This window comes from Carcharhinus amblyrhynchos, chromosome 8 (assembly GCF_965287045.1).
Source record: "Carcharhinus amblyrhynchos chromosome 8, sCarAmb.v2.hapA, whole genome shotgun sequence".
Classification (NCBI taxonomy): domain Eukaryota; kingdom Metazoa; phylum Chordata; class Chondrichthyes; order Carcharhiniformes; family Carcharhinidae; genus Carcharhinus; species Carcharhinus amblyrhynchos.
Window position 1 is genome coordinate 124,706,842 of NC_137331.1, and position 23,340 is coordinate 124,730,181.

Genomic DNA, 23,340 nt, shown 5'->3' on the forward strand with positions numbered 1-23,340 from the left:
TTTTGGCATGTCGGCTATGACTCTCACCATTTTTTACAGATGCATCATCCAGATATATCACAGCAAGAAACTACAAAGCGTTGTGAACGTAGGTCAGTCCATCATGCAAATGAACCTTCCATCCATTGACTCCATTCACACTTCCCGCTCCTCAGAAAAACAGCCAGCATAATCAAGGACCCCATGCATCGAGGACATACTCTATTCCACCTTCTTCCATTGAAAAAAAGATACAGAAGTCTGAGATTATGTACCAACCAATTTAAGAACAGCTTCTTCCCTGCTGCCATCAGACTTTTGAATGGACCTACTTTATACTAAGCTGATCTTTCTCTACACTCAATCTCCAACTGCTACACTGCATTCTGCACTTTCTCCTTTCCTTCTCCCCTATGTACTCTTTTGTCAGCATAGTGCGGAAGAAACAATACTTTTCACTGTATTCCAATACACGTGACAATAATAAATCAAATCTTTCTTTTTACTCCAATCAAAATCCTTAATAATTTTGAACGCTTCTCATAAATATCTCCTTAAATAATTAATTGAAATATTCGCTTCAGGAAGTTTACACAGTTATATGATGAATGACAACTGCAGTATTAACAGATTCATTTGTTTGTTCTGTACAATAACTCTGCAAAAATCTGGTTAGCTCTCATCTACTGGTGCCCTGTGAAAAAAAAACTTTCAATTTAGCATCCATCGTTAACCTCACCATGAACAGTGCTGCTAGATATCAGCTCAGCTTCTTACCTCGCCATTCTCAAGGGGTAAAATCCGGGAATATTCTGTAGTGCAGATGACATCATCATCCCTTAAAATGCGTCCACGAGCTCTTGTTCTGAATAAATTCTCACAATCGCGCTTGGAATCTGCAGTGTAAATTCAGCCAATCAGCACCTTGTTTAAAATGATGGGAATTATTTGTAAATAAGGTTGTGTCTGCTCCAGGGAGAATTTGCTTTCCACGACCACTGGGCTTTATACTGAGCAGGATCAGTTTGCTCTGCTCATCAGATATTCAAGTTGAAATTTGGTATGTCACCAACTTTTACAGATGCACCATAGAAAGCACTCTTTCTGGTTGTATCACAATTTGGTATGGGCTCCTGTTCTGCCCAAGACCACAAGAAATTATAAAAGGTCATGAATGTATCCATCACGCAAACCAGCCTCCCATCCATTGACTCTGTCTACATTTGCCTTTGCAAAGCAACCAGCATAATTAAGGATCCCATGTACCCCAGACATTCTCTCTTCCACCTTCTTCAGTCAGGAAAAAGATACAAAAGTCTGAGGTCACGTACCAACTGACTCAAGAACAGCTTCTTCCCTGCTGGCATCAGACTTTTGAATGGACTTAGCTTGAATTAAGTTGATCTTTCTCTACACTCTAACTATGGCTGTAATAATTCATTCTGAACTCTCTCCTTTCTTTCTCTATGAATGGTATGCTTTGTCTGTATAGCTTTGCCCCTACAGGGCTCTGGGCCAGGTGCAGGAAGGTGGGATTAGAATGGGCACCTCAGTGTCCTTGAGCTGGCATGGACAAGATGGACTGAATGGCCTTCTCCAGTGCTGTAAAATTTCAACAGTTTTATAGTTATATGTTCCTTTGTATAGAGGCATAAAATGTAAATGCCTTTATAAAATGTTAGTTAAACTCAAGCTGGAGTTTTGCACCTGGTTCTGGACATCACTCTTTAGGAAGAGTGTCAGTTCCTTTGATTTATTACCAGGGATGAGGGGCTTCTATTATATGGAGAAATTGGGGTTGTTGTGATCAGAAAAAGTTAAGAAACAGCCAGCAATACGAGATTCCTGTGTTAGTCAGCAACTGACCTGGCCAGCGGACTACTGCGCATGCGCCAAACTCCACCATGACAGATCAGCGCATGCACAGTGGGCTGCTCAGCGATATTCTGCCAGCCTCTCCAGCAGGAATAGGCCCTGCCCACAGCTCTCTAATAAGATTCATGTTAGTGCACTCTGCAGTGCACAGAGTGTGGAAGATTCGTTTTGAAATTCCTGCTGAAGAAACCAGTGGGATTTACCAGTAGAAATTCAGTAAAGGCATCCAAAAAAATGCACCAATCTTAAATCCTTGCTTTCTGTTGTTTAATTAACTTCTTATCCATTTATTGTATCAAATGTGTTAACAATGTCTACATGAAAGAATTAAAGGATGTCTAATTACTGCACATTTATTGAAAAATAAAAACTTTTTGTCCAACTGTATTAATATCTCGGTGAATTTCTCTAACTTGAGCATTAATAAAGGTTGGAAATAACCGTCATTCAACAGACATCCAATTCTAATAATAGAACAAGACCATACAGTACAAATCAGAGTTATAAATCAGCATGCCATGCTTTGCCGATGACAGAAAGTGTGCTAAAACCCATCAAGTTCCAAACAAACTGACAGAGATGAGATGGACCACAACAAAGGGCCAATTATTCTTCCTCTGAACTATCAAGGCTCCTAATATGTTAAACTGCATTATTTGATCCTAACACTTCCCAGATCTAAGCAGCTGCAAATCTACATAAATACTCATTTTCATTGACTATTTAAATAACTAGAGATCACTGGCAATGAAAATATTCACATATAGGGGGCTATTAAATGAAGAAAAATAATTTCTACTTTTTCTGTCACTTAGCTATCGATTTTTAAGGTAGATATGCATAGAGTACATTAACTAGTCAAATTACATTGCATTACTTTGCCTTGAAGAAAGAAAGGAGAATATTTGCTTTTATTTAATGCCTTTCATGACTCAGCATGTTCCCAAGTGTTCCACAATCAATGGGGACAATTTTCCCAGCAAAGCAGGGGGGGAAACCCAAGTGGAAGCTGTTTAGCGGGCTTCCCACTGGGCGCCATGGCCTCTACACATCTCCAGCCACCATCAGATTTCCAGCAGCATCAGCTCCATGCCAGAAATCAGCGCAGAGCTGTATAAATTATGCTAATAGCCATTAGCATATCATTAGTGAGCCCGGGACTGAAGTCTCTGGGCCCGCTAGCCTTACCCGCTGTCAGATGTGTTTCACTCCAGCTGGTTTAAAACAACTCCCCACTAGTGGACTGAAGAGGGGCCATAGAGCCCCACGTCCAGGAGGTCAGGTGTAAGGGGGGGGGTTGCCCCTTGAGCATTGCTAGCTTGGCAGTGCCAGCCTGGCCCCCTAGGACTGCTCAAGGGGTAAAGTGGCAATGCCCAGGAGGCACCTTGGCACTATCCACCAGGCATCAGGGTCGAGGCTGGCCTGGACATGCCAGGGTGACCAGCGGTCAGGTGGTCGCACAGCCAGCAATACGAGATTCCTGTGTTAGCCAGCAACTGACCTGGCCAGCGGACTACTGCGCATGCGCCAAACTCCACCATGACAGATCAGTGCATGCACAGTGATATGCTGCCAGCCTCTCCAACAGTATTAGGCCCAGCCCACAGCTCTCTAATAAGATTCATGTTAGTGCACTCTGCAGTGCACAGACTGTGGAAGATTCGTTTTGAAATTCCTGCTGAAGAAACCAGTGGGATTTACTCCAGTTTTTATGTGAATTTGGCACTTAGAATTCGTTTGGGAGAATCGCAGCCAATGAGTGCACCTAAAGTGCAAAAATACAACAAAATGTACCAGAAAATTTAAACATAGCAAGATTCCAAGAACAGCAATCAGCTAACTTACTTTTAAGGAGGAATTTTAAAGAAACAAAGGAAACTGAAGATGTCTGTAATGTTTCCCCTTTATCATGCATTTATAAAGGGAAATGTGATTATCTTATACAACCAGAATAAGTTAGATAAGGGGGAGGATTTGATAGTAATCATGCAAATTAATTTTCAATGGTTGTTCCTGCAAACATGATTTGCCTATTCCAGTTCTAATAATGGAGAGATTAAAACATGCCTTTGTTTTGTAAAACCTTTGAAACACACAAAAATTTTATCTATTACAGGATTACATAGAATCATAGAGAAGCGAACCATTTTAACTCATTGTCTGATTTTCGCACTTTGAAAGAATTATCCAATTAACTCCATTTCCCTACTCCTTCCCCAGAGTCCTGCATGATTTTCTCTTTCAAGTATTTATCCAAATTGCTTTTGGAAGTTACTCATTAGTCTGCTTCCATTATTCATTCAGGCAGCAATTCCAGACCGCAACAACTTGCTGCATAAACAAATTTCTCATCAAATTTCATGTTTTGGAACAGTATTATAGCTTGGTTTCAATATTCAAAAAGGAGCAAAACTGCTAAAGGCACAGTGGCACGGTAGCACATTGCTGCCTCACAACACCAGAGACGCGGATTCAATTCCGGCCATGGGTGTGTGTCTGTGTGGAGTCTGCACGTTCTCCCCGTGTCTGAGTGGGTTTATTCTGGATACTCCTGTTAGACTTAGACTCCTCCCTCACCTCTCACCCCATCTCATACCTTCCCACCAATTTATCCTTTATTCTCCATAACTCCTGTGAAGTCTCTATAATCACTCACCCACCAGCTGCTATGGACAGGACTCACGAGCACTAAAAGAACACTGAGGAGTGTTTGATCTTCTAATTAACTAAATAAACGATCATCTATTCAAACTCCATTTGAAAAACATTGATCCTCCAAGGAGCTCACGGAACTGTCAATCAAACAAACAGCCAAAAGGTCACAGAGGCTCACAGCATGGAAACAGGCCCTTCAGCCCAACTTGTCCACGCCACCCTTCTTTTTTAAAACCCCAAAGCTAATCCCAATTGCCTGCATTTGACCCATATCCCTCTATACCCATCGTACCCATGTAACTATTTAAATGCTTTTTAAAAGACAAAATTGTACCCACCTCTACTACTACTTCTGGTAGCTTGTTCCAGACACTCATCACCCAGTAGCATCCTAGTAAACTTTTTCTGCACTCTTTCTAGTTTAGTAATATATTTTTTATAATAGGATTACCAGAATTGCACACCGTATTCCAAGTGTGGCCTTACCAATGTCTTGTACAACTTCAACACAACATCCCAACTCCTGTATTCGATGTTCTGACCAATGAAACCAAGCATGCCGAATGCCTTCTTCACCACTCTGTCCACCTGTGATTCCACTTTCGAGGAGCTATGAACATGTACCCCTAGGTCTCTTTGTTCTGTAACTCTCCCCAGCACCCTACCATTAACTGAGTCCTGCCCTGGTTCAATCTATCAAAATGCATCACCTCGCATTTGTCTAAATTAAACTCCATCTGCCATATGTCAGCCCACTGGCCCAATTGATCAAGATCCTGCTGCATTTGGAGATAACTTTCTTCACGGTCCATTATGCCACCAATCTTGGTGTCATCTGCAAAATTACTAACCATGCCTCCTACATTCTCATCCAAATCATTAATATAAATGATAAATAACAGTGGACCCAGCACTGACCCCTGAGACATACCTCCAGTCGGAAAACAACTCTCTATAACACCCTCTGGTTTCTGTCAAGAAGCCAATTTTGTACCCATTTAGATACCACACCCTGGATCCCATGAGATTTAACCTTATGCAACAACCTGCCATGCGGTACCTTGTCAAAGGCCTTGCTGAAGTCCATGTAGAAAACATCAACTGCACTGCCCTCATCTACCTTCTTGGTTACCCCTTCAAAAATCAAATTTGTGAGGCATGATTTTCCACTCACAAAGCCATGCAGACTGTCCCTAATCAGTCCTTGTGACTCTAAATGCCTGTAGATCCTGTCTCTCAAAATACCTTCTAACAACTTACCCACCGCAGATGTGAGGCTCATTGGCCTGTAGTTCCCAGTATTTTCTCTACAGCCCTTTTTAAACAAAGGCACAACATTTGCCACTTGCCAATCTTTAGGCTCCTCAAATATCTCTGCAAGAGGACCCACAATTTCCTCCCTAGCTTCCCACAATGCCCTGGGATACACTTCATCAGGGATTTATCTACCTTGATGTGCTTTAAGACTTCCAGCACCTCTTGCGATGTACGCTCCTCAAGACATTACTATTTATTTCCCCAAGTTCCCTAAGATCCATGCTTTTCTCAACAGTGAATACTGATGAGAAATATTCATTTATGATCTTACCCATCTCTTGTGGATCCACACATAGATGACCTTGTTGATCCTTAAGAGGCCCTACTCTCTCCCTAGTTATTCTTTTGCCCTTTATGTATTTGTAGAAGCTCTTTGGATTCTCTTTTGTCTTATCTGTCAAAACAGTCTTCTGTCCTCTTTTTACCCTTCTGATTTCTCTCTTAACTCTACTCCTACACCCCCTATATTCTTTAAGGGATTCACTTGATTCCCGCTGCCTATGCATGTCATGTGCTTCTTTCTTCTTCTTGACCAGGGCCTCAATAACCCAAGTCATTCAGGGTTCCTTACTTCTGCGAGCCTTGCCCTTCACTCTATGGAGAATGTATTTACCCTGAACACCGGTTAACACACTTTTGAAAGCATGCCACTTACCAGACATCCCCTTTCCTTCCCACAGATTCCCCCAATTAACTTTTGAAAATTCCTGCCTGATATCATCAAAATTGGCCTTGCCCCAGTTCAGAATTTTAACTTTTGGGACAGATCTAATTCTCCATGGCTGTCTTAAAACTAATGGAATTATGGTCACTGGTCCCGAAGTGATCCCTCACTAACATATCTGTCACCTGCCCTTCCTTATTTCCCAAGAGGAGGTCAAGTTTTGCCCCTGCCCCAGTCGGGCCATCCACATACTGAATGAGAAATTCCTCCTGAATACACTTAACAAATTTCTCTCTGTCCAACCCTCTAATGGGGAGAAGGTTGCACAGAGTAAAGGTAAGCGATTACCTTTGTAAAGATTTTCGTGGGCTTTTTAACAGTATTTCTGCTTTAAAAGTTAGACAGGAAGTGGGCCACGGGGCTTTGTGGGAAGGGATTTTTTTTACCACGCAAAGTATAAAAGCAAGATTGCTGTAGACAGCGGGCAGCGTCGGGAGCGGGCAGCAGAGTGAGCTGTAAGGGGTTTGGATCACAGGGCTAGGGAGAAAAGGGCAAGGTAAGTCTAAATTCTTAACTGTGTTTAGAATTCACTAGGAGACTGGGATGGAGGGACATGTAATGTGCTGTTTCTGTATGATGTGGGAGCTGGTGGACCCCAAGGTCCTTCCCAGTGACCATGTCTGCAGTAAGTGTTGGTTGCTTGAAGAGCTCCAGCTCAAAGTAGACAAACTGAACTCTGAGCTTCAGACACTGAGGCTCATCAGAGAGAGGGAGTGTAAACTGGATAATAGAGTACAAGAGAGATTCACACCCCCTAGACTGGCTAACTCTGAGGGTCAGGAACAAGAGGGTGCTGCTGAGGGGAGTAATGGTGAGAGGAAGGAGGGGGGAGTGGGGAGGAAGAGTGAGAGGAAGGAAGGGGGAATGGGGAGGAATGGTGAGAGGAAGGAGAGAGGAGTGGGGAGGAAGGATGGGGGGACCCAAAGGCCTCATCCCCTGAATCTGAACAACAGGTTTGAGGTTCTTGCTCCCAGTGTGGACAAGAATGAGGGCTGCAAGGTTGACGAGTAAACTGCCCATGGTACAGTGGTGCAGACACAGGACAAAGAGGAAGAAGTAAAGAGGAATGTAGTGGTAATTGGGGATAGTGTAGTTAGGGGTATAGACACTGTCCTTTGTGACAATGATAAAGAATACAGAAGGGTGTGTTGTCTGCCTGGTGCTCGGGTCCAGAATGTCTCATCTGGGCTGCAGAGGAACCTGGAGTGGGAGGGTGAGAATCCGGTCGTTGTGGTACATGTGGGTGCCAACGACATAGGCAAAATGGGAACTAAGGATCTACAGAGGGAGTATGCAAAGCTGGGAATGAAATTAAAAAGCAGAACCAACAAGGTGGTTATCTCTGGATTTCTACCTGAACCACATACAGATGGGCGCAGGGTAAATAGGATTAAAGACTTGAATGGGTGGCTCAGGGATTGGTGTGGGAGGAATGGGTTTGAATTTATGGGGCATTGGCATCGGTATTGGGGCAGGTGGGACCTGTTCAAATGGGATGGTCTTAGTCTGTGCTGGGACCAGAGTCCTGGTGAATCGTATAACTAGGACTGTAGATAGGCCTTTAAACTAATTGAAGGGGGGGTGGGGGGGAGAAATTACAATATCTGAAGTAAAAGAGAGGGTACAGGTGCGTGAAAATGTTGGGGATGTCCCAATAATAAAGAGAGTAGGGGACATGAGAAAGGTTAGTAGCGTTCCTTCAAATAAGGTCCGGATAAAGGCTGGTATAAAGACACTTTACCTGAATGCACGAAGCATTCGGAACAAAGTGAATGAGCTGATGGCACAGATCAGCACAAATGGATATGATCTGGTGGCCATTATGGAAATGTGGTTGCAGGGCGACAGGGACTGGGAGCTAAATGTCCAGGGGTATCAAGTGTTTAGGAAGGATAGTCGGGAGGAAAAAGGGGGTGGGGTAGCTCTGTTAATTAAGGATAATATCAGGGCGGTAGTAAGGGAAGAGATAGGCTCCAGAGCAAAACGTGGAATCGTTGTGGGTGAAGATAAGGAATAGTAAGGGGAGGAAGACGCTGGTGGGTGTGGTCTATTGGCCCCCAAATAATAATTTAGAGGTGGGGCGGGCTATAAACAAGCAAATAAATGATGCGTGCAGAAATGGAATGGCGATAATTATGGGGGATTTTAATCTGCATATTGATTGGTTGACCCAAGTCCGACGTGGTGGGCTTGAGGAAGAGTTCTTGGAATGCTGTCGGGATAGCTTTCTTGAACAGTATGTGACGGAACCTACGAGGGAGCGAGCTATCTTAGATCTGGTGTTGTGCAAATAGGCAGGTCTAATTAGGGATCTTCTTGTGAGGGATCCTCTTGGGATGAGCAATCATTGTACGATTGAGTTTTTGATGCAGATGGAGGATGAGAAAGTAGGGTCCCGAACCTGTGTCCTCTGTTTGAACAGAGGGGAGTACAATAGGATGAGAGAGGAATTGGTGAATGTAGATTGGGGGCGCAGATTGGTTGGTAGGACGGCAGAGGAACAGTGGAGGATCTTTAAGGAGATCTTTCTCGGTACTCAGCAGAAATATATTCCAATAGTAAAGAAGGAATGTAGGAGAAGGGATAACCAGCCGTGGTTATCAAAAGAAATAAAGGAGAGTATTAAATTAAAAGCTGATGCGTTCAGAGTGGCTAAAAGTAGTGGGCGATTAGAAGATTGGGAAAAATTTAAAAATCAACAAAGAATGACTAAGAAGTTAATAATGAAAGGAAGGATAGACTATGAAGCTAAACTAGCACTAAATATAAAAAAGGACAGTAAGAGTTTTTACAAATATATAAAGACGAGGAGGCTGACTAGAGGATGTGTCTAGGGCGGTGGATAGAGGAGAGCCGGTGGATGTGGTCTTTCTGGATTTTCAGAAGGCGTTTGATAAGGTACCTCACAAGAGGTTACTGCAGAAGGTCAGAGGACATGGAGTTGGGGGTAGGGTGTTAGCGTGGATAGAGGATTGGTTGTCAAATAGGAGGCAGAGAGTGGGGGTCAATGGGTGCTATTCGGATTGGCGGTTGGTGACTAGTGGGGTGCCCCAGGGGTCGGTGCTGGGGCCTCAGCTATTTACCATTTATATAGATGATCTGGAGGAGGGAACCGAGTGTAGGGTGTCGAAATTTGCTGATGACACCAAGATTGGGGGAAAGGCAAATTGTGTGGAGGGTGTGGAGAGTCTGCAGAAGGATCTAGATAGGCTGGGCGAATGGGCCAGGAAATGGCAAATGGAATTTAATGTTGGCAAGTGTGAGGTGGTCCACTTTGGTAGGAAGAATGGTAGGAAGGACTATTACTTACGTGGCGAAAAACTGCAGCAGGCGACGGTGCAGAGGGACCTCGGGGTCCTTGTGCATGAGTCGCAAAAACCCAGCCTGCAGGTGCAGCAGGTGGTCAGGAAGGCGAATGGGATGCTGGCCTTCATAGCGAGGGGGATTGAATATAAAAGTAGGGAGGTCTTGCTGCAGCTGTATAGGGCATTGGTGAGGCCGCAGCTGGAGTACTGTGTGCAGTTTTGGGCGCCGCACCTGCGCAAGGATATTTTGGCCTTGGAGGGAGTGCAGAGGAGGTTTACTAGGCTGATACCGGAGTTGAGGGGGTTGAGCTATGAGGAGAGGCTGAATAAACTAGGCTTGTACTCGTTAGAGTTTAGAAGAATGAGGGGAGATCTCATTGAGACGTATAAGATGATGAATGGGATGGATAGGATAGAGGTGGAAAGACTCTTCCCGCTCAAAAAAGACAGTAGGACCAGGGGGCACAGCCTCAAGATAAAGGGGGGGCGGTTCAGAACGGAGTTGAGGAGGAACTTCTTCACTCAAAGGGTGGTGAATCTCTGGAATTCTCTGCCCGTTGAAGTGGTGGAGGCTGCCTCGCTAAATATTTTTAAGAAGCGGGTTGATGGGTTTTTGATAAGAGAGGGGATTAAGGGTTATGGGGAGAGGGCGGGAAAGTGGAACTGAGCCACGACAGATCAGCCATGATCTTATTGAATGGCGGGGCAGGCTCGAAGGGCCAGATGGCCTACTCCTGCTCCTATTTCTTATGTTCTTATGTTCTTATGTAGAGTGAATGTTGGACCCTTAGAGGATGAGAGGGGGGATTTAGCGTTGGGAGATGAGGAAATGGCTGAGGATTTAAATAAGTTTTTTGCCTCAGTCTTCACGGAGGAGAACACGAGTAATTTGCCGGATATTAAAGATAGAAGGATGGTACGAGTTGAGGGCCTGAATGCGATTACTGTCACTAGAGAGGTAGTGCCTGATAGACTAATGGGACTGAAGGTGGACAAGTCCCCAGGACTGGATGGAATGCATCCCAGGGTTCTGAAGGAAATGGCAGAGGTGATAGTGGATGCCTTAGTGATTATTTACCAAAATTCGCTGGATTCCGGGGAAGTGCCAGAAGATTGGAAAACGGCTAATGTTACGCCGCTGTTTAAAAAGGGTAGCAGGCAAAAGGCAGGGAATTATAGGCCGGTTAGTTTAACATCTGTAGTTGGAAAAATGCTTGAATCTGTAATCAAAGAGAAAATAGCGAGGCATCTTGAGAAGAATGGTTTGATAGAGCAGACGCAGCACGGATTCGTTAAGGGGAAGTTGTGTCTGACGAATTTATTGGAATTATATGAGGATGTGTCTAGTGCGGTGGATAGAGGGGAACCGTTGGATGTGGCGTTTCTCGATTTTCAGAAGGCGTTTGACAAGGTGCCGCACAAAAGGTTGTTACAGAGGTTAGGAGGCATGGAGTTGGGGGTAAGGTGTTAGCGTGGATAGGGGATTGGCTGTCAAATAGGAGGCAGAGAGTGGGTGTCAATGGGTGCTATTCGGAGTGGCGGTTGGTGACTAGTAGAGTGCCCCAGGGATCGGTGCTGGGGCCTCAGCTATTTACCATTTATATAGATGATCTGGAGGAGGGAGCCGAGTGTAAGGTGTTGAAATTTGCCGATGACACAAAGATAAGTGGAACAGCAAATTGTGTGGAGAGTGTGGAAAGTCTGCAGAGGGATCTAGATAGGCTGAGCAAGTGTGCGAGGACCTGGCAGATGGAATACAATGTTGGCAAGTGTGAGGTTATCCACTTTGGTAGGAATAATAGTAGGAAGGACTACTACTTACAGGGCGAAAAGCTGCAGCATGCTACGGTGCAGAGGGACCTGGGGATCCTTGTGCAAAAACCCAGCCTACAGGTGCAGCAGGTGGTCAGGAAGGCAAATGGGATGCTGGTCTTCATAGCAAGGGGGATTGAATATAAAAGTAGGGAGGTCTTGCTGCAACTGTACAGGGCACTGGTGAGGCCGCAGCTGGAGTACTGTGTGCAATTTTGGTCGCCGCACTTGCGCAAGGATATTTTGGCCTTGGAGGGAGTGCAGAGGAGCTTCACTAGGCTGATACCGGAGTTGAGGGGGTTGAGCTATGAGGAGAGGCTGAACAGACTGGGCTTGTACTCGTTAGAGTTTAGAAGGATGAGGGGGGATCTCATTGAGACATATAAGATGATGAATGGGATGGATAGGATAGAGGTGGAGAAGCTCTTCCCGCTCAGAAAGGACAGTAGGACTAGAGGGCACAGCCTCAAGATAAAGGGGGGGCGGTTTAGAACGGAGTTGAGGAGGAACTTCTTCACTCAAAGGATGGTGAATCTCTGGAATTCTCTTCCCGTTGAAGTGGTGGAGGCTACCTCGCTAAATATATTTAAGACGTGGGTAGATAGGTTTTTGGTAGGCAAGGGGATTAAGGGTTATGGGGACAAAGCGGGAAAGTGGAACTGAGCCACTTCAGATCAGCCATGATCTTATTGAATGGCAGGGCAGGCTTGAAGGGCTAGATGGCCTACTCCTGCTCCTATTTCTTATGTTCTTATGTTCACACCCCACTTGGAGTACTGTGCTCAGTTCTGGTCATCTCATTACAGGAAGGATGTGGAGGCTACTGAAAGGGTGCAGAGGAGATTTACAAAGATGTCACCTGGATTGAGTGGCATGGCTTATGAGGATAGGTTGGGAGAGCTCGATCTTTTCTCCTTGGAGAGACGAAGGATGAAAGGGGACCTGATAGAGGTGTATAAGATGTTGAGAGGTATTGATCAGGTGGATTCTCAGAGGCTTTTCCCTAGGGCTGAAATGGCTGTCACAAGAGGACACAGGTTTAAGGTGCTGGGGAGTAGGTACAGAGGAGATGTCAGGGGTAAGTTTTTCACTCAGCGGGTAGTGGGTGCATGGAATCGGCTGCCGTCGGTGGTGGTGGAGGCAAATTCGATAGGGTCTTTTAAGAGACTTCTGGATGAGTACATGGGACTTAATAGGATTGAGGCTTATAGGTAAGCCTAGTAGGTAGAGATATGATCGGCGCAACTTGTGGGCCGAAGTAGTTTTTCTGTGATTCTATGAAAATAAATGGCAGAGCCATCAGGAACGTAGACATACAGAGACAGCTGAGATTACAGGTCTACAGATCCTTGAAAGTGGCAGCACAGATGGAAAAAGTGGTGATGAAAGAATATGACCTGCTTGCCTTCATCAGACGCAGCATCGAGTATAAAAGTTGGCAAACTATGTTATAGTTACATAAAACATTGCTTTGGCCACATTTGGAATACTGCGTCCAATTTTGGTTGCCACACTACTAGAAGGATGTGGAGGCTTTGAAGGGAGTATAGAAAAGGTTTACTAGGATGTTGTCTGATACGGAAGGTGTTAGCTTTGAGGACAGACTGAATAAACTGGGATTGTTCTCCCTGGAAAGACTGAGGCTGAGGGGGCGACCTGATAGAAGTTTATAAAATTAAGGGGGTCACAGATAAGGTGAACAATTGGAAGCTTCTTTTTTCCCCAGGGGAGAAATGGCAATTACAAAAGGGGCACAAGTTCAAGGTAAGAGGAGAATGGTTCAGTCGAGATACGTGAGAATTTTTTTTTACACAGAGAGTGGTGGGGGCTTGGAATGCACTGCCAAGTAGATGGTTGAGGCAGACACAACAGCGGTATTTAAGACTTATCTCGATAGACACATGAACAGGCGGGGGTTACAGCGATACGGGTCTAGATTGGACAAAGTGATCGGTGCAGGTTTGGAGGGCCGAAGGGTCTTTTCCTGTGCTGTACTGTTCTTTGTTCTTTGTAATATGATTTTCAATATGTGTAAATGTATAAGAACCATATGTCCATTGTAGAAAGTACTCTAAGGTATCTGAACACTTAAACAATATTTTTCAATTTAATAATCTCTCACTTTAAAGGCAAAGCCCCTTGATCAACCACTGCAATAAATACAGACTTAAGTTGCCATACAACATTTAATAGCACCATTTGAAGTTTACCACGCTTTTAAATTTACATGTCAAAAATTTCCGAACTCCACAACAATCTTTCCCGAAGCTCATGAACTGACTGACTGAACACAAGGTTTGTGTACCCATCTGCTTTGCTGAAGATATCCAATACAAAAAGCTTCAGAAGTGAGGCAGGTGTCATTTTGAATGTGCATTGGATAACCACTCACCAAGTTTCCCACACCAGTCAAAGTTGCAATCAATAGAAATTGACTGAGACATTTAAATTTTGGAGTCTCCCTACCCTCTCCCATACCCTACTCCAATCCACAATCCCCACAAATCCATTGTCAGCCACCTTACATGGGTTTTCCTAGTCAGGATGCAAGATGTGGCCCCACATATCAGATCAATTAGGAAAAGGCATCGAACTGAAACATTGGGTGCGATTTTCCCAAAATTGCAGTGTTGAATCAGGTGATAAAACTGTGACACTTGACGACTTCACAGATGCCTTTTCTGGACTGATTTAACAGCACTCTGTGAATTCCAGAGTGCTGGCGAGGTCACACAGCCAGCTGGATGGGCAGATCCAAAACATGTTGGGATTCTGAGATCGAAGTGCCTTTTTAAAGATTACCCTGATTTCAAAGTTAAAAGTAAGACTGCTTCTACCTCCTACAGAGATCAGCCTTCCCCTCCCCCAAGCTTGAGGGCTCTCCCCGCTCCCTCATCTCACAGCTGGTGGGGGTCTCCCTTCTTCCCCTTCTCGTTGGCTTCAGGGATCTCCCCTCTTCCTACCCCGACCTTGCAGGCACCAGGGCTCTCCTCTCTCCCACTCACCCCCCCACTACACATAAGGGGAACCACCCCCATGAAGCAGAGTAGCTCCATATGCCAAAGCCCCCTTGGCACTGTCCAGGGGCATTGCCAGGATACAGGGAGCAATGCTGGCATTGTCCTTCAGCCCCTGGGGCCTACAGCACCTCCACTCCCCTGACATGGTCGTCATGACTAGCTTTTACTTTTGAAAGCCAGTAGTGATTCATGCTGGTGTGGCATCACACTGTTCGGCGAGGGTGTGCTGGGGCATAAGGGGGTGGTGGGGAGAGGATGCATTGCAAATGGACATTATAGTGCCAAGCCCAGTAATCACATTTAAATTTACTAAATTTATGGCAATCGGGTTCACACTCCTTTTGGGCACAAACCTGATTACATAGGGAGCGGCTAAGATCTCAAACTGAGGTCTTGCCAAGATTAGCAGCCATTATGAGATTTGCACCCACGGCTAACAGGACTGCTAGGTGGTGGCCATTAAATCTGTTTCTCTCCGCAGATGCTGCCTGACCTCCTGACTGTTGCCAACAATTTTGTGTTTTTAGTTCAAATTTCCAGCATCCAAAATATTATGTTTTTGATTCAGAGCAGAAACTCAAATTGAACCTTGGAAGGACTCCCAGTTTGTAAAAGCATAAAGAGAACAAAGTAAAATCCTGAATTTAAAACTTGTGAGACTTACGAGCAAAGTACTGCCACGGGTTGTAGGATCTTCCAAAGTCAACTGATCTTTCAAGTACCCAAAGGTCAGGACGTGGAGAATTGGCAAACTTGATAAGAATATAAGCCACATGAAAAAGCTGTTAAGAAGACAAATGTATTTATTAATATTAATACAACAGTACTTGCAAACAAAAATACTTACCATTTGCCAGATTTTGTGATTGTATTTGTATCCATTATCAGTTATTATATTTGAGTTTTTCTGAAGTTTTTGAATTGAAACAATGATTAAGTTCGAAGGACTCGAAGGCCTACTCCTGCTCCTATTTCTTAAGTTAAAATTATTCCAATAGACAAACCACCTGCTGATTTTACAAACTGATGATTAACAATAATTTATCCAGAATTGTACTCATTCAGTTAGAAATTCTGAGTGTCGAGATGGCATTTGCCTGTTATAATTATAACATTTCTTCCAATTCTTACAGTATTTTTTCCTTTATTGAAACATGAGATATGATTATTGCTGGTTAGGCCAGTCACTAGTTGTCCATCTCTAACTGCCCTTTAACTAAGTAGCTTGCAGAGAGCAGTTAAGCATCGACGACATACAGCTATGTGTTCTGGTCTCAGTTTAGAAATTTTCTATTTCAATAAATTTCCAAGGGAAACAATTTGCATTCTATGAGAACAGATTGCACATTAATTGGCAAGTCAATTCTGGTTGGCCAAAGTGTTGCCATGGGGAATGCACCAAGGAACTTTTGTTTCCCAGGCTTTTGTTTTATTCAGAATGAGGCATTGCACATTTTAGAATTAAACAGAAGCCTGGGAAACATACAAACTCACAAAGTAGAAACAGAAGTAGGCCATTCTGCCCATCAAGGCTCCACTGCAATTCAATATGATCATGGCTGACCTGTTTGGGTTTCAAGTTCCACACTTCCCATCTACTCCCATAAACGTCTAATTCTCTTGCCTAACAAGGATCTATCTATTTCCACCTTAAAAATATTCAATGACCTGACTCCACTGCCTTCTAAAGCAGAGTTCTAAAGTCGCAAACCCTTTCAATGAAATAATTTGACCTAGTGTTCAACTCCTAATTTTAGAACAATGCCCCCTAGTTCTGGGCTCACCCACAAGGGAAATATCTTTTCCTCATTCAACTTGTCAAGATTATTCAGGATCTTACATACTTCAATCAAGTCACCCCTCATTCTTCTACAATCCAGTAGCCTCTACTGTTTGCCCAGTCTGTCCAACTTTTCCTCATAAGACAACCAGCTCATTCCAGATATCAATCTAGTAAACTGAGCCACCTCCAATGCATTTACATTCTTTCTAAAATAAGACCAAAACTGCACACAGTAATCAAGATGTGTTCTTACCAATGTCTTGTATGCATAAAGCATAACATCCTTACTTACAGAGTCAGAGAGTCAAAGAGATTCACAGCATGGAAACAGGCCCTTTGGCCCAACTTGTCTATGCCGCCTTTTTTTTAAAACGCCTAAGCTAATCACAATTGCCTGCATTTGGTCCATATCCCTCTATAGCCATCTTACCCACATAACTATTCAAATGCTTTTAAAAAGATAAAATTGTACCTGCTTCGACTACAAAAACCCAGTCTGCGTCGCAAAAACCCAGTCTGCAGGTGCAGCAGGTGATCAAGAAGGTGAATGGGATGTTGGCCTTTATAGCGAGGGGGATAGAATATAAAAGTAGGGAGGTCTTGCTGCAACTGTACAGGGTACTGGTGAGGCCACAGCTGGAATACTGTGTGCAGTTTTGGTTGCCGCACTTGCAGAAGGATATATTGGCCTTGGAGGGAGTGCAGAGGAGGTTCACTAGGCTGATACCGGAGATGAGGGGGTTGGACTATGAAAAGAGACTCAATAGACTGGGTCTGTACTCGTTGGAGTTTAGAAGGATGAGGGGGGATCTTATAGAGATGTATAAGGTAATGAAGGGGATGGATAGGGTAGAGGTAGAGAGATTCTTCCCACTTAGAAAGGATAGCAGGACTAGAGGACACAGCCTCAAGATAAGGGGGGTGTAGTTTAGATCGGAGTTGAGGAGGAACTTCTTCATTCAAAGGGTGGTGAATCTCTGGAATTCTCTGCCCATTGAAGTGGTGGAGGCTACCTCGCTAAATATATTTAAGTCACGGGTAGATAGGTTTTTGATAGACAGGGGAATTAAGGGTTATGGAGAGAAGGCGGGAAAGTGGAACTGATCCACTTCAGATCAGCCATGATCTTACTGAATGGCGCGGCAGGCTCAAAGGGCTAGATGGCCTAGTCCTGCTCCTATTTCTTATGTTCTTACGTTCTACCTCTGGCAGCTTGTTCCAGACACCCACCACCCTCTGTGTGAAAAAATTGCCCCTCTGGACACTTTTGTATCTCTCCCCTCTCACCTTAAGCCTATGCCCTCTAGTTTTAGACTCCCCATACCTTTGGGAAAAGATATTGACTATCTACCTGGTCTATGCCCCTCATTATTTTATAGACCTCTATAAAGTCACCCTTCTACGGTCCAGAGAAAAAAGTCCCAGTCTATTCAGCCTCTCGTTATAACTCAGTCCATCAAGTCCCGGTAGCATCCTAGTAAATTTTTTCTGCATTCTTTCTAGTTCAATAATATCCTTTCTATAATAGGGTGACCAGAATTGCACACAGTATTCCAAGTGTGGCCTTATCAATGTCTTGTACAACTTAACATGACGTCCCAACTCCTGTATTCAATGTTCTTAGCTGTTCGGTTCCTCTCAGCATTCCATTGGCCTTTTTAATTATTCTTCAACTTCATTGGTCTTTTTAATTATTCCTCAAAGGTCACGTAAGAGCTTTGGGACTCTTACATGAGAATACCGGGGTCACCCTGCCCTTAGAATTTTGCAGGTATTCTCTGTTTATCAATAGTCTCCTTACACATTCCCCATGGTAGTGCCTGGGCCAATCAGTGTCAACATGCCAATCAATCTGCATCCTCTTCCAAAACAGTATAAATTGGAATTTGTTACTCTATTTGAAATTTGGCATTCTTGCATCTGCCTTGATGACTATAAGATGAAAAGTTTCAAAATCTGTTTTTCTCAGCATTCTGCACAACTAAGTAATTAAATGAGAGATAGTAAATTTTGGAAAGCGGAATAAAGAGATCATATATTGCATGGAAAAAGTGTATGAAATGATTAGAGGAACAGAAGGGTGCAGGTACCTAATCATTACTAGATTGTCAGTTGTGGCTCAGTTGACAGCACTCTCGCCTCTGAATCACACAGTTCTGGATTCAGATCACACTCCTGGCCTTGAATATAAAAGGCTAACGCTCCAGCCTGGTACTGGAGGGACAGCTCTCCAGTTAGCATGCTCCTTTTGGATGAAACATTAAACTGAGGTCTCATATATCTGCTCAGTTTTGAAGAACTGAGGAGATATCCCCAGTCACCTAGCCATCACTTAAAATCTGATGATCTTGCTATTTTCACTTTGCTGCTTGTGTGAATGTGCTGTGCTTTTAGTTTAGTATTGAGGCTCTCTGGAGGAGATTATGCTTCTGGCAGGAGGCTCATTGGAGAGGGTTTGGAGTTGTTGGGTGGGAGCTTGGGGGGGAGACTGGGAAGAATTTTATCACCAACTAGAAGGGTGTCCAGTCGGACTGGCAGTGCCAGATTGCACACAGTCTTGCATTCCAGGAAAGCTTCCTCCAGTGAGAGAAGAAGGGTGTACAGAAAGTATGGTGGTGAAGCAAAAAAGGAAATTAGGGAAACAGAGAGAGTGTATGAAACAATATTGGCAGGTAAAATCAAAGAAAATCCAAAGGTGCTTTACCAGTACATTAAGTGCAGGAAAATAACTAAGGAAAGGATAGGGCATATCATTAATGTTCATGGTAATTTGTAGGTTGATGCTGAACATGTGGCCAGGGTTCTCAATGATTACTTTTGGAGAAATCTTACCAAAAATGGCAGATAGGCAAATTTTTCCATTCCACCCACCACAGGAATCGTAGCGGGCTAGAGGCAGACCATGGAAAAGTCTGTTGACCTCATGTAGGACTTTACAGTTTCAAGGCAAGCACAGCCAGTAAAACCCACCCAGAATGTTGGATACGGCGAGAAAAACAGCGTGTTTGTCTCCAGAGACAGACACTGGTTTTTACTCCAGCTTTTCACACACTCTGTCATAAAAAAAAGCTGGGCATATTTCACATCGTCAAATACGGGGAGTGCGGCCTAACCCTGTTCGAAAGGTGCTCTGATCAGAACAAACAATGACCCCACCCCAGCACACAATGGAGGTCTTAAGGGCTCACCGCTATCCATCACCCTCTGATCAAAGCCGCCCTCCCCCGCCACCCTCTGCACCACCTGATCAGATACGGCATCCCCTCCCCTCCCGACTGAAGCTGCTACCTCCCCTTCCCCCTGAATATCGGAATCCTTCCCCACAATTCCCCACAACACAATCAATGCAGGCACCCATCCACCCTCACAACCTAAATGGCCAACAGTGGCATCCCAGCTCCCACCCACCGCTACAATTAATGAAATCTCCCTTCCCCGTGAGGCTCCACTGTCAGTGTGCCAACCTGTGCCAAGGGGCAATGTCAGGGGCATTGCCATGCCACTACCTGGCCATGTTCCTCTCCCTTGGAGGCTATACTCACTTTTACTCCCCAGGGGATCACCTCAACAGATTCACAGAACATAGCACATAGAAAAACTACAGCACAAACAGGCCCTTCGGCTCACAAGTTGCACCGATCATATCCCTACCTACTAGGCTTACCTATAACCCTCAATCCTATTATGTCCCATGTACTCATCCAGAAGTCTCTTAAAAGACCCTATCGAATTTGCCTCCACCACCACCGACGGCAGCCGATTCCACTCACCCACCATCCTCTGAGTGAAAAACCTATCCCTGACATCTCCTCTGTACCTACTCCCCAGCACCTTAAACCTGTGTCCTCTCATAGCAACCATTTCAGCCCTGGGGAAAATGCCTCTGAGAATCCACCCAATCTATACCTCTCAACATTTTATACACCTCTATCAGGTCACCTTTCATCCTTCATCTTTCCAAGGAGAAAAGACCGAGCTCCCTCAACCTATCCTCATAAGGCATGCCATCCAATCCAAGAAACATCCTTGTAATTCTCCTCTGCACCCTTTCAATACCTTTCACATCCCTCCTGTAATGAGGCGACCAGAACTTAGCACAGTACTCCAAGTGGGGTCTAACTAGGGTCTTATACAGCTGCAGCATTATCTCCCGACTCCTAAACTCAATCCCTTGATTGATGAAGGCCAGTACACTATACGCCTTCTTAACCACATCCTCTACCTGCAAGGCCGATTTAAGAGTCCAATGGACCCGGATCCCAAGGTCCTTCTGATCCTCTACACTGCTCAGAGTCTTACCTTTGATATTTTACTCCTTCATCCCATTTGACCTGCCAAAATGGACGACTACACATTTATCTGGGTTGAAGTCCATCTGCCACTTCTCCGCCGAGTCTTGCATCCTATCTATGTCACGCTGCAACTTCTGACATCCCTCCAACTATCCACAACGCCACCAACCTCCGTGTCATCAGCGAACTTACTAACCCATCCCTCCACTTCCTCATCCAGGTCATTTATGAAAATTACAAACAGCAAGGGTCCCAGAACAGATCCCTGGTGACCGACCTCCATGTCTGGGCAAACCTATTGTAAACCATGCCAATGTGATGTCACCCCATCACCTCCCCCGTTGTGCCAGTACTTCCATCTGCATCAGGTGACCATGCAGCTGCTGCCTCAAGCCTGGTTTTGTCCCTGAGTGCTGAACAACCCATCTTACTGGCCATTAATTGGCTGGATGGTGCATGATAGCATGAAGACCTTCACCACATGCTTTTGGTTCTGTCTACATGTTCCTACTAGATCCTGAAAGAATGTGGCAAAAAAATGCAAATTCCTAATTGTAAGGGGTAATGGTCAGTAAGAAAATGATACCATGGAACTCAAAATCATCACAACATTTTGAGCAATAATGAAGTGTGCTTCATAAATCGACTGAATTTCTTTTTAAAGTAGGAGGGGAATATTAAATTGTATAGGAAATATGGAAATAACTAATCTTTAATTATGAGTTGTTGATTCTGGCAATATAACAGGAAGAAAAATTCACCAAGATGTTAAGACAGCAGCATTTAATAACATTAATTAGCCATCCTGCAGGCTGAAGGCTGCCACTAAATTTTACAATTACAGATGATTAAAGTATAATGACAAGTTTAAGATAAACACTTGGCAGATAGCAATAATAAAATAAGACAACACAAGTTTGTATTAAATGATTTAGAGTGCATTGAGAGAAACATCACAGTTTAAGTTTGCAAGCTTTGTAACACTGACAATAGGAAGTATTAACTTTTATTTACACAGCAAAGTAGCTCACATTTACATAGCAGCTTTAATAAATCAAAACATTCCAAGGCATTTCACAGTAATGTAATTTAACTGGTTATATTTGAGTTGAAGAGAGTACACCAGGGAAATGAACATCTTTCAACTCTGCCAGGACTGCCAGCGAGGCACAGTAACACAGTGGTTAGCACTGCTGCCTCATAGCACCAGGGACCCAGGTTCAATTCCAGCCTCAAGTCACTGTCTATGTGGAGTTTGCACATTTTCCCTGTGTCTGCGTGGGTTTCCTCAGGTGCTCCGGTTTCCTCCCACACTCAAAAGATATGCAGGTTAGGTTGATTGGTTTAGTGTCAAGCGATATGTGGGGTAAATACATGGGATTGTGGGGTAGGGTCTGGGTGGCACTGTGGTCGATGCAGACTCGATGGGCAAAATGGCCTCCTTCTGCACTATATGGATTCTATGATTCTAAGAAAGAATGGACCGAACAAGGGAGCTGCAAAGAGGCAGACTTCACAAAGGATCAAATGCAGTCCAGATAACCTGGAATTGGAACAGAGAGAGTGTCTTAGGAGGATTGAAGTTAAGAGAACACAGTGGAGCTCCTGTTTCTCACCACTGTCTGTGTAAAAAAGTTTGTCCTGAATTTCCTATTGAATTTATTAAAGACAATCATACTTTTGAACCCAAGCTTTGGACTTCACCCAAAAAATCTTCTGCAAGAAATTTTACCCTGTTAACCTCCCCATGGTTTTTGAGGCCTCTATCACATCACTCTCTTTTCTACAGAAAATATCCCATTCTATTCCTGATCAATTCTGGGATCATCCTTGGTATCATTTTTTGTATCTTCCTCCAAACTCCATATCCTTTTAGTAAAATGGCAGCTAGAACTGTATACATTTCCTAAAAGCAACTTAACCAATGTTCTAAAGAAGTTTTAATGAACTCTCTTTATTTCAATTCTATTCCTTGAGAAATTAACCCCAGTGCTAGGCTTACTTGTTAATTACCTTGTTAATTTCTGACTTCTAATAATATGTGTATGTATGTCCCAATATCTCTTTGTGCTTCTTTCCCATTTAATGAACAATTAGCATTAAAATCTAGCAAGTACTTAATAATAATGGGGAGGCTAAGGACAAGATGTTGTTTGCGTGGATCTAAAGAAGGAGCATCACATTTCATGGTGCATCTCTTCATTCCATGAACTGTTGCCTGATTTTAGTACTGGCATGCATCACTGAAAAACAGTCAGATAGGCTTCTATTAGCATCTGGCCTAATGATCTGCTGTCAATATTACATCTTAGACACATTACTAAAGGTTTGATAAATAATTCCCTTCCTTAATCCAAATTACTGGGCTGTCAGTCATTGCCTAAGTTACACAATATAACCATGGGAGTGTTTCCATGGTTCACCCATCATCAACCGGCAGTTACCCATTTTTCTATCGACTCATATCCTGCAAAGTGCCACTCCCTTTTTCACTGAGAGAAACACAAAACATTATTTCAAAGGAATAGTGAATCTATAAGATTGTAAAAATGTAATGGAGAAATAACAACAACGCTGG

General features: G+C 43.8%; 1 protein-coding gene across 1 annotated transcript in view; it reads right to left on the reverse strand.

Moving 5' to 3' along the window:
* Window positions 1-23,340, reverse strand: part of lama3 (laminin, alpha 3) — a 462,187-nt gene that overhangs the window by 363,003 nt on the left and 75,844 nt on the right. Inside the window, exons 3-4 of the mRNA XM_080194758.1 lie at window positions 15,352-15,469; window positions 757-875 (exon numbers count right to left, since the gene is read on the reverse strand). Coding sequence (XP_080050884.1) covers window positions 757-875; window positions 15,352-15,469 — 237 coding nt within the window. The remainder of the gene's footprint in view (window positions 1-756; window positions 876-15,351; window positions 15,470-23,340) is intronic.